This window comes from Epinephelus lanceolatus, chromosome 22, assembly GCF_041903045.1.
Source record: "Epinephelus lanceolatus isolate andai-2023 chromosome 22, ASM4190304v1, whole genome shotgun sequence".
NCBI classification, from domain to species: domain Eukaryota; kingdom Metazoa; phylum Chordata; class Actinopteri; order Perciformes; family Serranidae; genus Epinephelus; species Epinephelus lanceolatus.
The window spans coordinates 39,212,414-39,228,066 of NC_135755.1; the positions used below are offsets into that span (position 1 = coordinate 39,212,414).

General features: G+C 42.5%; 1 protein-coding gene across 1 annotated transcript in view; it reads left to right on the forward strand.

The window, feature by feature from the left end:
* sorcs2 (sortilin-related VPS10 domain containing receptor 2) overlaps nucleotides 1–15,653 on the forward strand; it is a 1,194,681-nt gene that overhangs the window by 985,818 nt on the left and 193,210 nt on the right. Inside the window, exon 8 of the mRNA XM_033609881.2 lies at nucleotides 6,635–6,724. Coding sequence (XP_033465772.1) covers nucleotides 6,635–6,724 — 90 coding nt within the window. The remainder of the gene's footprint in view (nucleotides 1–6,634; nucleotides 6,725–15,653) is intronic.

Below are 15,653 nucleotides of genomic sequence, written 5' to 3' on the forward strand. Positions count from 1 at the left end.
TGTTTGGAACTTGTTCATATTTTAGTTAGAACTCTGTTTTTGAGTTGTTTTGTGAATGCAATATGCATGAATGAGGAGGTGAAAAACTGAAGATCTGTGTTTAACACACCAGAGAAAACGGCCGGCAACAAAGCAACGCCTCTTGCATTTTTGAAAAGGACACGCCCTCCCGGAAATGTGTGCTCCCCCTTTTCTCGTCCGCAAGGAAACAAACACACAGAGAGCTTGAAAATGGATGCCGAGAGATTTAACTCTGTTTTATCAAACATGTGCTCAGTCCACAAGATTGTGGAAATGAAGCACTTACAGCGACTTTGTTTAAAACTTTTAACACAGTCGGACTATGTTTACGAGCACAAGAGTTCAGCGAGCCACCGAAGGACCGCCCTGCGGATTTACTATTGGTTCTGCAACATAGGGAGTTTTTTTGAACTCTGAAATTGTATCTGCCCATATAAACACAAAATCAGGGAGAAAGACATCAGTCTTTAGTTAAGTAAAGCGTCTAAAGACTGACTTGTGAGTCTAGTCAGCTACCGGCAAATCTGAGTGGCAGACTTCAAATACACATTACACCTGTAAATAAGACTTCATGTCTTTATGCTAAGCAAAAGGAAATGCTAATGCATACCAACTGAACCAGTGGACTCACAGAGGAGAAAATGCTAACATCTTGTCTCAGTCTGGATAAGTTGAAAAAAGGGGCATTTTGAGTATTCCTTTAATATTACCTGAAGAATGCATGTGTCTTTTCAAAGTAACCATCCGTAGGGCCCCAACTTTGTAATCACAGAGGGGGTAACAATCCACCAGCTGACTCAGTTCAATCACAGAGACGTCCCATGGAGAAGGATCCAACTTGAAGGATCTGTAGTGTTCTCTTTACCATGAGCTTAATTTTTTTTACGACGAAGGCGAATCCATCTTTCAAAATGCACATCTGCACAATGTCGACAAAGTCTGGCAGTCCACCAACCACTCCATACTCTATTATTATACCATTTCTGAAGCTGATGCCATCAACAGATACATTCTGTGCAAGATTAACAACAATAAGATCAGGGTACCTCTGATGGAAGCTAAATGCTACCTCCTCTTTAAGGACATCAAGAGGGATTGTTGAGACTCGTGTAACTTCCAGAGAGTTTTTTTCACAGGTTGATGAAAGCATATCATGGCTAATCATGAGCTGATGTTTATTGGCCAAAGACAGTGTTATGTTTTGAAAGAGTTTGTTTGCCTCACAACTTGTTGAATAAAACTGTGGTTGGCCTCAAACCTCATAGTCCAGAAAGAAACAAGTGGACCAAAGTGAAGGATCAGTGCTGGATAATGTTCCAGGAAGTGATGTTTGGTAGCAGTTTTCTGTCTGGGAAAAGATGTATCTATCTGTGCTCTGATATTTTATTCTCCAAGTATGCATTTGACTCATTTGTATGTACAGGGCAAATAATAAGTTCAACAATATCCTTCAAATCTAATATTATTTGCCAAGCTGGTTTGTCCTCGGGAATTAGTTTTCCAACAGTCAGTGGTATTAGTCTTAGTAAACACCAATTCTTGTGTGCGTTGCCACCAATATTTTTTTTTACTTTGGAAAGTATGTGGTAGTAAATGAGGGCGATTAGTTTTAGTCCTGAATCAGTTCATTTAAACCATCAAATGTGAAGTACTTCTTGGCTATCAGCAATCCAAAGCATTCAGCTAGTTCAACGGGTACGATTCCCTCAAAAAGGTCATGAGCAATATGTGGGAGAAAACCTGCCGTAACCTTAAACAATGAAAGGCTCTCAGCTAAATCACATGCAGTTTTGACTCTGTAACATGTATGCCCTTGCTCACATGCACTCACTACATGTAAATGATGTTGATTTTCAGTTCTGAGACTGAAGCCACCCTCTTTGACCTCCTTTGACTGAAATTCACGGCGTGTAGAGGTACAAAATCAACAAACAAAATCTCCAGAGAAACTCTTGACGAATCCAGCTAATCCATGAGCTCCAAGGCTATCAGCCACTACACATTGAACAGTACCCCTAATGAATGTGCCTAGATGATGGATGAAAACCCCCTGTTGCTCTAATGTGCATTTATGAGCTGTAGCTAGCGGGCCATCCTTCGCTATAGCTTTAAACAAAGGATTAAATGAAGATAATGCAGTGCTCAGTTCTTCAATCACAATCTGGTCTACACAGATGCTGTGATTCCTAAAGGTTTCTAGAATTACTTTGTTCGTTACAGGCACAGACGCAGATCCTATCCTATGCAATTCTGCAAGCAGTTCATCAATTGCTGCGCAAGGAACATGGAAGTAGTTTTCAAGTTTTAGTAAAAGAGATCCTAATTTCAGTTTTATAGCCTTAGATAAATTCTGTTCTTTTGTTTCAGTTTCTATGTCACTATCAGAATTGACATTACACTCAACACGAGCCCTTTGAAATAGGAATTGTGAAAATTTGCAGGAAAGCTCAATCTGTCTTCGTTCAGCATTGGCAGTATAAAAACAAAATCGGGGAGTGCAGTGAAATGCCGCCTGTCTTTCTTTTGTTCATACAGAATGTGCCTTTTTCGGGGCAATGAGGGGCTTGAGCAAGTACCAAACGTGTAGCTTAGCATGTGACGTAAACAGTGACGTGCTCCAAGGGAAGCTGCAGCTGGTCAGTTCTTAGGCGATTCTCTTGTAAATTGGCCTGTCCTTCACTGTTCCCATCATTTGACGGTTAATGGCCTCTTCGCATGCAAGGGCAAGGAGGGCACGCAATTCCTTGTCTCCCCAGTTGCTCATCTTTGTAGTGTCTTTCAGGTTTGCGTTTACCTCTTGCTACTAGCTGTTACTAGCTGCTCATTCCTGCTATCAGCTTTTTACTGTTAGTCCACTGCCAGCTGTTCACACGTGCGGTGTCATCAACAGCTCCTCCCATAAGTCATCAACAACCCCTCCCGTGGCGGAAGGGTGCCTTGTTCTTTTTAAACCAAAAAGGTTCCGCCAATATGTTGACCCCTACATGGCGGAAAATTGGGCACCTTGGATCGACTCGCCAATCAGGCTCTGTGTGTCTAAACGCTCGCAGCTTGCCTGCAAAACAGCCCAACATTCCCCGAAAATATGGCAGTGTAAAAGGGGCTACTATGAGCTGAGATTGTGTCATCATTGTCATCATCAGCTGAATTTTCCGCTTCAATTGTTTTTACAATCTCTACTCTAAAATCCTGAAGAGAATATGGAGTGTGATTTCAGTTTCTGTGAGACTTGAAAGTACCATACACATTTGGCTGGAAAGAACATCCCTGAGTCGATGTGAGGCAAATACTCTTGTGCTGACGCTATGTTAGTGCATGCACATAACTGATAGTTAAATGTAACTGAACTTACACAGTTTTGAACACTTTGATTAGCATGTGACCTTCTTAAATGACTATGAAGAGCATTCCATATTTTGGATATACAAGGGCAATCAGAATAAGTGCATGGGTAGGGGTGTCTGCGGCCAAAATCATCACATCTGTTGCAAGCAATTCACAGCAGAACCTCCCTATGAGAAAATCTACAGAAAACAAAACCTGTTAGCAGTAGCTGATAATTAAAATTATTATTAATTAAAATACTGGATGCGCTGAAAATGCCAAATAACCATAACCAGTTTTTCCCCCTCACATTATCACTGTTTATCTGATCTGTACAGCAAATCAGCACACAATATTTATCACTAATAAACATTCATTTAAAATGAGTGAATTAATTAAAATAAGTTAAAACCTCAGAACAAGTTGTTGCAGCATTTTTCTTGCATGATTTTCTCTTCCCCTTGCGGATATCCTAGCATGACACACTGGTATATGTGGATTCCTTAGGTTGTCTAGTTTCAAATGATACCTGTATCCTCACTGTAGCTCTAAAATTGAGCCCCACAAAGAGACAACCTAACCTTTATATAACACAGTTGAGTTAGCGTAACTTATTCAACCTAAGTAAACCTGACATTGCTTATTGTTACTTTCAAATGCCACAACTACATTGAGTTGATACTGTATGGAAAACTCATTTTTTTGAGTAATTCAAACATAATACTATGTTTTATATCCAACAATAGTGATGTTTCATTTTTTTTGAAACGTCACTATTGTGTTCCCCATAATCATGGAGGCTGATTATGGGGAACACAGTTTGATTTGACACCTGGAAACATTTTGATAACTCAACTTGGTGGCATTGGTCTTTAAATAATTCAGCAATTTACATGTATTCTATATTCTCTGAGACTTCTCTTAAGATGGAAATTAGGCAAATGAAAAACAAATGTCATTTTTAACGTAACATTATCTGAAAATAAACTGTCACCTGGAAGAAGTCTTTTATCCACCTGCTCTAAGCTGTGTTGATCGTCTGGGTAATTTTATATGCAGCAGTTGAACTTGACTGACTTCATGTGCCACTCAGCAGCTTTAATAGGAATGAACAGTGTCCCGCCTATAGCATTGTATCCAGTTCTCTTTATAAACCCATGCTAAAATGGGCCAAAAAATGATGTTCAAGTTAGAACCGTCCCAGCCATGTAAATGTGGCCTGTTAATTGTATGTTTTGCACATTTATAAATTAGAATGATTGTCTAAATCTCTGTTAGTTTGATTTATATATTTTAAAAAGCTGAACGTCAGCCCTGATTGTATCATGTATAGTAACATACTAGTCAAGAGGACAGACTCATAGAGACAGTTGGGGGCCAGCAGGGGGAACTACTATGCAGAGTACATAACTCCTTGAGATCAGGTGGAGAGATCCACTTCCTCTCAGGAGGAAATCCAGGAAGAGGAAGGTTATTTAAGTGTGGGAGTGGCCTATTTGAATCCCTTTTGTTTGAGACCATGCTGCAAGGTGAGTGTGTTTGCTGATCCTGTGAGTTTATCTATCTCCTTTAACTTTAGCTTATATTGGAGTTATGCTATGTAGCGTGTGAGATAGAGTATGGTGAATGTGCTAGGAAAGGTAGTATCAGCACTGTTTCTACCTGGAGCTCGCATGTACGGAGCCTGGGTTTGGTTGGAGGTGGCAGTGCTGTTTGGGCTGAGAAAGCCATGTGTAAGTAAGGTAAAGGAGGTTATTGGGTTGGTGCAGGGAGCAGTGAGACCTGGCATTAGGGGAGTGTCTCTGGGACGCCAGAGATCACTGTCTAGCCTCCTGGAGGTGTCGTGGGACCACCTAGACAAAACACTGGTGAAAGGTTCCCACCCGATGACCCCAAAGACATGTTAGTTATCACTGCTCACTGGTCTGTATAGTTATGCCTTGCCATAATAGCTTATCATAGGGCTTAGGAAGTTTTTCACTGAGTGCTGATCCTTTCTTTAGAGCACAAACTTCTTGTGTTTTTATTTGAAGTCAGAGTCAGACTAACACTTAGGTCTGAGTCAGAGCTGTGTTAGCCTTGAAACTCACATATTCACCTCCACACACACACACACACACACACACACACACACACACACACCTCATTTCATCTCTTCCCACTTCACTAGCCCTTTCAGTAAGTTCCTTGAAAGCACAGTCAATAGCACTTTCTTCAGGGGCTTTCATTTAAAAAAAAAAAGAAAAAAATGAAGAAAGGAAAAAAAAATATTTTTATTGTTTCATCACTTTCAGCAGCTTGTATGCTCCTTTCAATCTCAAACGATGGCCGTAATCACAACTCAGTCTGAACACAGACGATAGAGGTTCAGCTATTTGAGAGCCAGAGGAAGAAAAAAAATTCCCACAAAGCCCAAAATAGAAGCTCTGAATAAAAAGTTCTCTGTCAGATTTTGAAACAGCAGCTCTAAAAGTTTTAGCGCTGCCCACCTTACAAAAAGCCAAACGGGGACAGGGATTGTGTTTCAGAAAGTGTTATGTAGGTGTCTGAGCCTATCTCTTGGGTCTATGATGCATTCGTTTCCTGTTTAAGTCACTGTCAATCAACAGTGTTGTGCAATTCACCAAGCTTCCTTTGCTAAAGCATAGCCTCAACTGTTTAGGTATTCTGTTTCATGGTCTTGTAAGCATTATGATCTGTGCTCTTGAGAGAGGAGCAGCATGACTCAGCCTTTTACCCACAGGTCCCAGTTTATGTGATTAATGCCAAGGTCTGTGCAGCATGGGGGAGTTTTTTTTTTTTTTAAATTCTACCTTTTGGCATGGTATGAGTCACCAGCAGCGGATGGTGAACTCTGTACCTTAACTCCACCGGCTGCAGATAGGTGAATGTTGACTACTTAATTTATTTTTTTCTCTTTGTTCTATAAAGTCTTTCAGTGTCTTGCTTTAAATTGTATTTTCCTAATCAAAGCCTTGAAGTCAGTCGTTGCAGTTTCGGGATGTCCTGAGTTTCTGATATTCAGAAACACTGACTCTGGAGTCAGTATCATTTGAAATTCACAAAGTCAAAGTGACATAAACAAGGTCTATGACATGGTTAATAGAACTTGTGCATATACTGTTTTCTTTTTGAAAAATTAAGGGCAAAGTAATCTAGAAAAAAGTAGATATAGGACACAAGCTCATACTAGAATGACACGTTTGGATTTTAACTTTTGGTGTGGAGCAGATTTTTGAGAGAAAAAAATTGCCATGTTGACTCTGAATGGTTTATTTTATTTTTCCAGGTCACCACAGGGAATCGCACAAAGCACTATGTGTCCTATCGACGCAACGAGTTTGTCCAGATGAGGTTTCCCAAGTATGCCTTGCCAAAGGTAAAGCACAACAAATACTATACTACTTTCACTGCTAATGTTGTTTCAAACTAAACTTTAATCACTGAACATCAGGGCCGCTGAGTCTTGTGCACTGACATTGAAACTCACATGACACTTTTCTCAGACCACTCGTCCATTTTCATATGCAGTTAAAAACAAATTTTTAAATAATATCATTGGAGCACTAAAAATGGACACTGACAGCACACAGACAGACAGACACAGCGCAGCACCAATCACTGATCAAGCCAGCTGCAGCCTCTGAACCTTGGTGAAGTATGTTTTATGTTGGAAATCAACAGACATTCACTGTGGGCCCAGCTGCGTCTTCTTACTCAGCTTCACCCGATGTTGGCAGTTAGCTCACCTCCTAGCATTTCATTTCTGGTGACTGACTGAGGGATCATCAGTGTATTGCTATTTAACGTCCACACAACCAGTGTTTTTCAATACCTATCTGGTTAGCATGTAGTAACACATCGGCAGCAGCTAACATCCCACACCAGGCCATTTAGCAATTCCAACAAACTCACACCAAAGAAAAAGAAAAGAAGTCTTTATTATGAAAAATTATTGTAAGCATAGTCATTCAGTCGATCAGTATCTCGAACAACCTTTGAAATACCAGTCTTTCACATGAAAAACTTAAAAAAAACTGCTGTAGATCTGTAGATCGTTTTCTACTGGCTACTGCCATTGGACAATCTTAATTGTTGATAGGCAGTCAACCAGGCAAATATGATCTGATGTTCAGCCAAGTATTTAGTCCGAACCTTATACATATATATCTTCCAGTTTGGGACTCACTGCCCTGAATGCTCCTACTACCGCAGGGACCACGCCAACTTTGACCTTCCACATCTGTTCCAGCTGTTATTTCAGCCCTTGATACTTTTTTGTGTTCCTTCTTTCTGATGTTGCTGTTGGCTGGTATTGCCACATCTACCACCACTGCCCTCTTCTGGTGTTTGTCAACCACCACTATGTCTGGTTGGTTAGCCAGCAGATGTTTTTCAGTCTGGAAACTGAAGTCCCACAGGATCTTAGCCCTGTTGTTCTCAACCACCTATGGTGGTGTGTCCCATTGGGGTTTGGGTACTTCAAGTTCATACTGGGTACAGATGTTTCTGTACACTATCCCAGCCACTTGGTTGTGCCTCTCCATGTACACTGATCCTACTTGAAACTTACACCCTGCCACTATGTGCTGGACCGTCTCTGGCATCTTTGCACAGCCTGCACCTTGGCTCTGACCTGCTGTGGTAGACCCTGGCCTCAATGGCCCTTGTGCTTAGGGCCTGTTCTTGTGCTGCGATGATTAGTGCCTCTGTGCTGTCTGTCAGTGCAGCATTCTCCAGCCACTATCTGGTGGTGGTATGCACCATGTAGGGGCTTGACCCTCCATGTTGTTTGCTCCTCCACCTCTTTGCTCTCATCAGGTTTCTGTTGTCTGAGGCATTCACTTAGCAGCTCATACTTTTGGGCCATCTTCTTGATGTACTCCTGGATTTTGGATGTTTCATCCTGGATAGTGGCTCTGATGCTCACTAGTCCTCGCACCCCCTGTTTCCGCTTAGTGTATAGGATCAGGGGGCTGGACTTAGGGTGGAACCCTCCATGCATGGTGAGGAGCTTTCTTGTCTTGATATCTGTGGCTTCTATCTCCTCCTTTGGCCAATTTATGATCCCAGCTGGGTATCTGATGACTGGCAGTGCGTACATTTTGATGGTTTGGACCTTGTTCTGACCATTCAGCTGATTTCTCAGGATTTTCCTTACTCTCTTGAGGTATTTGGTTGTGGTCGACTTCCTTGCAGCCTCATCATGATTTCCAGTAGCCTGCAGGATCCCAAGGTACTTGTAGCTGTCCTGGATATTTCCAATGTTGCCCTCAGGTGGGTCAACTCCCTCAGTTCTGATCATCTTCCCTCTCCTTGATACCATCCGACCACACTTGTCTAATCCAAATAACATCTCAGTGGTCTTGCTGTAGATCCTAGTGGTGTGGATCAGTGAGTTGATTTCTTGCTCATTCTTGGCGTACAGCTTGATGTCATCCATGTAAAGCAGGTGGCTGATTGTTGCCCCACTTCGGATTTGGTATCCATAGCCAGTCTTCTTGATGATCTGACTGATGTTGACTTGGGAAATCGGCTTTGAGTTGGCCTCTAGGGTCATCTTCCACATTCTGATGAAGTTTTTTATGAAAGCTGTTAGTGTCCTGTTGATCTTGTATAGTTCCAGACATCCCAGTATCCATGTGTGTGGCACTGAGTTGTAGGCTTTCTTGTAGTCAATCCAGGTGGTGCACACGTTGGTCGTCCTGCTCTTGCCGTCTCGGGCGAATGCTCTGTCGACCAGAAACTGGTGCTTGGCTCCTCTGGTGTTACTGCCAATTCTTTTCTGTGCCTTGCTCAAATAATGGACCATATACCTAGTTATCTTAGCTGAGGAGTTGGGTCACGCATGTCCAGTTCTCTCCTGACGGCTCGCAGCTGCTCTCCTGCTCCTACGACCAGACCGTCAGGGAACGGCAGCCGCTGGTTTTTGTCCAATTCCTGCGTGGTGAAATTCATCTCGAATGAGCCTGCTGACTCAGATGGCGCTCCCCTGTGTGCGACGTCGCGGAGCTCTTCATAGTCAAGCTGCTTCTTCCCTTTTAGTGCTGACTATGGCAATCAAGCAGTCTGTAAACGTCAACTATGATCGGGCAAACTTACTGAAACTAAGAGAGTGCAGTAGTTTTGGTCTTTTTGACCTGAGTACGTTGGACGCTTACCCTGAGCTGGCATGTCACATCGCCTCAACGCCAGGCCAACCACTGGCAGGTAGCTCTCTTACCTACAACGGCCCAAAGCGGAGACACGGCAGATGGGGAGGAGTGCAACGAAGGCTCGGGCGCCTGGTTAGCAGAGGGAGGCTAACCCTTCCGATCATACTGTTCGCGAACGTCCAGACTCTGGAAAATAAGATGGATGAGCTTTACACCAGGATTTCCACGCAGAAGGACATCCAGGATTGCACCTTGCTGTGTTTCTGCGAGACATGGCTGGGGGAAAGGACACCCGACGAGGCCGTAACACTGGACAGATACACGGTCTTCAGAGGAGACCGAAGCGCTAAGGAAAGCAGAAAGACCCGGGGAGGTGGAATGGCCATTCTCGTCAAACAATCCTGGTGTACAGACTGCAGGATTATTTCCAAATCCTGTTTGGAAAACATGGAATATCTGATGGTAAGGCTAAAGCTGTTTTATTTACCCAGAGAACTGCAATGCATCATTGTGAACGCTGTGTACATCCCCCCCTCTGCCAAGGAGGAGGCAGCACTTAACCCTTAGATGCATGACCTACCAATACCTACACTCTTCCATAAGTGGGGTCAAAAATGACCCCAATTAGAATCAATGCGTTTTATATGATAAACTTAAGCAATTTCTTTCATTTTGGTTAAAGAAGATGATTTGTATTATATTTTGGTCAACAAAAGAATGATTTCATGTTTGACATGTTCATTTATCACTTTTTAATAACATTTTGACAACTAATGACATCATTGAATAATCAATAATAGCATAATAGGCTACCTAACATTCATGCATGCACGCACGCATGTGTGCGCGCGCGCGCGCACACACACACACACACACACACACACACACACACTATTGGTTAGATTTTATTACAAGGAAGCTATAAATATCATAGTAAGGTTGCTTATCTCTACACAACAAATGCCGTAATGTTAGGTAGCTAACATTACAGTATTAACATTACATAGAAGTTAGCTAACTAGTACCTACATTGTAGTTAGCTAACACTAGCTAACTTAGTTAGCTAGTATTAGCTAACTACAAAGTAGGCTGATTTGATGACAATAATACTATACTTTATCACACAAAAGTCATGGATGTGGAAAATAAGTTCATATTTTATAACGTCATATGTATTCCAAGATAAAAAAACGAATATAATACTAACATGTATGTTGCTGTATAAAAATCCTCCTGGGTGGTGAGACTGCTGGCATTAGATGTGTAAGTGCGACAGTAAATGTAGGCCTATACCTGACAGTCTCAGCTGATAAGAATCAAAGATTCCTAGGTCTAACCCTTGATATTCCATAGGAAATGCTTGGGGTCATTTTTGACCCCACTTATGGAAGAGTGGGGTAGTGATACAAAAACAACAATTTCTTAAAATGTATATTTTTTTTTTCTAAATGCAAATGGCCTCATGTCAAAAACATGTTTTATGAGGAATACCTGGAATATGAAATGATAAAAACTTTTAATTCCATAGATATTGAAGAAAAACAACCCCTGGGGTCATTTTTGACCCCACTTATGCATCTAAGGGTTAAAGAGCTGCACAGCTCGATCAATGAGCATGAAAACTCGTACCCTGATGCTGCTTTCATCATTCTTGGAAATTTCAATCACTGTAACCTCTGGAAAAATATTCTGAAACTGTATCAGTCTGTTACTTTTCCCACCAGAGGAAACCAAACACTGGACTAATGCTATAGCAATATTAAAAATGCCTTCTCCATTGTACCACTACCACACTTTGGCAAATCTGACCACTTAGCAATCAGTCTCAGACCTGTGTATACCAAAAGGCTCAAGGCGAGACCAGTCACAATTAAAACTGTTAACACCTGGACTGACAGTGCACAGGCGAGTCTGCAGGGCTGCCTAGAGGTCACAGACTGGAACATCTTTAAAGATGCCACAGATAACATCCACGAATACACAGAGACTGTGAGTGACTACATCAGCTGGTGCACGTCCATATGTGCCCCACCTAGAACTGTGCGTGTGTTCCCTAACCAAAAACCCTGGTTTAATGGGGACATAAAACAAAAAATCAGAAACAGACGGGAGGCCTTTAAGTCAGGAGATCAAGGGGAGTATAAGAGAGCCCGGTATGAGCTACAGAGGTCCATCACAGCTGCAAAGAGGGCCCACTTCCAAAAACTTGAAAGCCTCTACCTACACAACAACACGCGCAGCATGTGGCAGGGAATCCAGGCAGCCACAAATTACAGGACCACCACAACAACCTCAGACACCCGAGATGCCACCCTCCCAGACAGCCTCAATACCTTCTATGCTAGGTTCGACAGGCTGAACACAGACACCCCCTCAAAAGCCCCCTGTGACTCCACGGACACTGCCTTCCAGGTGACGCACGCACAGGTTCTGAAGGCTCTGAAGCAGTTGAACCCCCATAAGGCTATGGGACCAGACGGCGTTCATCCCAGAGTCTTGAAGGCCTGTGGGGAACAACTAGCGGGTGTGTATGCCAACATCTTCAACCTGTCCCTATCCCAAGCAGTAGTCCCTCAAGTATTTAAATCATCCACCATCATACCGGTTCCAAAAAAGCCAAACCCATCCACACTGAATGACTTCAGGCCTGTGGCGCTAACACCAGTCGCCATGAAGTGCCTAGAAAAGCTGGTTCTCATCCACATAAACCACACAGTACGAGACACTGTCGACCCTCTCCAGTTTGCCTACCGCCCCAACCGATCAGTGGATGATGCAGTGGCCATAGTCCTACATCATACTCTGCAACACCTGGACAGCAGCAGAACATATGTCAGGATGCTTTTCCTGGACTATAGTTCTGCATTCAACACGATCCGCCCGGGCAAGCTGATTAGTAAGCTGACGGACCTTGGTGTCCCGACTCCCACCTGTAACTGGATTTTAGACTTCCTGATTGAAAGACCACAGGTGGTGAGAGTGGGAGGGCGGGTGTCTGCTGAGCTTACAGTCAGCACAGGTTCACCACAGGGCTGCTGCCTCAGTCCCACACTCTTCATCCTCTACACACATGACTGTGCCTCCACCCAAGATAACACCATCGTCATCAAATATGCTGATGACACCACCATCCTGGGTCTTATTAAGGGGGGAGACGAGTCAGGCTACAGGAGCGTGATAGAGGACATTCTTGTCTATGGAGAGGAGAACGACCTCATCCTCAATGTAGCCAAAACAAGGGAGGTAATAGCAGACTTCAGGAGGAGCCCTGCCCCCCTGCAGCCTCTCACCATCCAAGGGACTGAGGTGGAGAGGGCGGACAGCCACAGATTCCTGGGACTGCAGGTGACATCTGACCTGAGCTGGTCTCTAAACACTGTTGCCACAGTGAAAAAAGCCCAGCAGCAGCTGTATTTTATCAGACTGCTCAGTAAATCAGGACTGAACCGTCGCCCTCTCACCCTGGCCTACAGTGGACTTACAGAGAGCATCCTCACCCCAGGCATCACTGTCTGGTATGGGAACACCACACAGGCAGAGAGGAGGGCTGTCCAAAGGGTCATAAAGACTGCAGAGAGGATCATTGGGACTACACTTCCCTCCATGGACTCCATCTACAGTCAGCGCTGCCGGAAAAGAGCAGAGAATCATCAGAGACTCTCTCCACCCAGCTCACCCTCTGCTCAAACACAAACAATGTAAATACAGCCTCAGACACAGCAGAGCACAGTTTCATCACACACAAAACAAGATTTCTCAACAGCTTCTTCCCTGCCACAGTGAGACTGATGGCAAAAACAAAGTACATCTGAACCCAAATCCATATACTAAAAAAATAATGTGCAATAACCCTCACCACCCCACCCTCACTTACTATGTGCAATAATGATGCTACCCATGTGTGTATGCTTACACTGTGAATTCTTGCTGCTAAGTATACTGTAATGTATGATGTGCAATTTGTCTTTATCCCAATTTTTAAATTTGTATATTTTTATAACTATTTATTATGCTGTGCTCTCTCTCTCTCTCTCTCTCTCTCTCTCTCTCTCTCTCTCTCTCTCTCTCTCTCCCTCTCTCCTTCTTGTTTTTATATTCTGAACTTGACTTGGAAAGCCCCACACAAGAATTCCTATGTGCTTAGACTGTCTTGTTTGTGCACAAATGGCGAATAAAATCTTTGACTTTGACTTGACTTTGACTGCTATGATGCCTGACAGGAGCTTCCATGTTCAATCAATCAATCAATTTTATTTATAAAGCCCAATATCACAAATCACAATTTGCATCATAGGGCTTTACAGCATACGACATCCATCTGTCCTTAGGACCCTCGCAGCGGATAAGGAAAGACTCCCCCACAAAAACCCTTTAACGGGGGAAAAAAATGGCCGATACCTCAGGAAGAGCAACTGAGGAGGGATCCCTCTTCCAGGACGGACAGACGTGCAATACATGTCGTACAGAACAGATCAACATGATGAATTAACAGTAATCCGTATGATACAATAAGACAGAAAGAGAGACAGAGACAGAGAGAGATGAAGGACAAACGGTAATGATAATAGCTTACAACAACATTAATTAACCCTATGGCCCTGAACGACGCATAGTGCATCCAAATTCACACCTGTTCTTCTCTATGGATTTTCACCGCGACCGTGCGTCATAGCGAGAAGTCACGCATATCACGTGAAACAGTGAAGTGTAGCTTTCCGACAAGGCCAAGCACTTGTCAGTAGTCCAATGTTTTCACAGCGAAAAAAAATGATAAAGTTACACTAAAATGATGTATAACAGAGCTTTCATACAGCTTTGCACACACATTACTCTTGGATGGATTACTCGTAAATGCAGGGTCGCACAGAAATGCTACGTATATCACATGAAAGTGCAGGGGCAGAGCTTTCATGTGATACCACACACATCATTATGCTGTCATCCCATCATGCTATAAATCCAGATTAATTGCCTACAAAATAAAAACCTGATGAATTTCTTTACAATCCATTATACAGATCTTGTTATCAGTCACTTCATATAGTGAGGAATATCGTATCTTACCACGTCTTAGGCTTGCGTGTGTTTCTCCCTGTCTATCCACATTTGTAGTCTGGCTTTCAAGATGCAAATATCTCCATATTGTCCAGTTGACACTCCATCAAACTTTGTATGACAAGACCAGCTACTTCACCTTTGCACACCCAGACAACTGTAGCTTAATTATGCATGCATGACAGGGCCGTAGTCACTATATACATTGCCCAAAATGTCCCCCCAATATGTAACTGAAACTGAAAAACAACAACAACAAACTTTGTTTTCTGCAAACAAAGTGGCAAATATTATTTTGGAGGACATCATTGCACTTGGTTGGCTATTTTTCTATGATCTTAGATGTAAATATTGCATGTTTCTTTCAGATAAAACACATTTTTGACTTGTGAATGAGTCAATGGAATTTCTTGCAATAATGAAAAAATACTGGCAATCATGTCCGCCTGGCACAAACCACATGTTTTGGACAGCTGTAACACAGATTTGTTTTTTTCATTGATATAAAATTAATATAAAATACAGGCACATAGGAGGACATGCAATGATGGCAAATCTGGATAGCCCACATTGTCCTGAAAAAAACAAGATATAGCATGTGTATGTAGCCTTTATAATGACTGTGATATGAGCTTAAAAGTAAAGGCAGTAAAACTACCCCAAAAAGGCCTAGGACCCATAGGGTTAAAGTAATAATATTGTAATAATAATAATTACGGTTATTGTGGTAGTTATTTTGAAAGTATATATTAATATCTGATAGTATACATATGTGACAATAATCATATGTGAATAATAACAGTAGAAGTATGACTAATGATAACAGCAGCAGGAGGCATCAGGCAGGACCACGGCAGCAGCACAACCACACACGTCACATCCTATCCAGGCACCACTGCGATATAAGTTCACCCTTTGGGCCCTAGGCCTTTTTGGGGTATTTTTACGGCCTTTACTTTTAAGCTCATGTCATTATAAAGGCTACATACACATGCTATATCTTGTTTTTTTTTATTTCCAGGACAATCTGGGCTATCCAGATTTGCCATCATTACATGTCCTTCTATGTGCCTGTATTTTATATTAATTTTTATATCA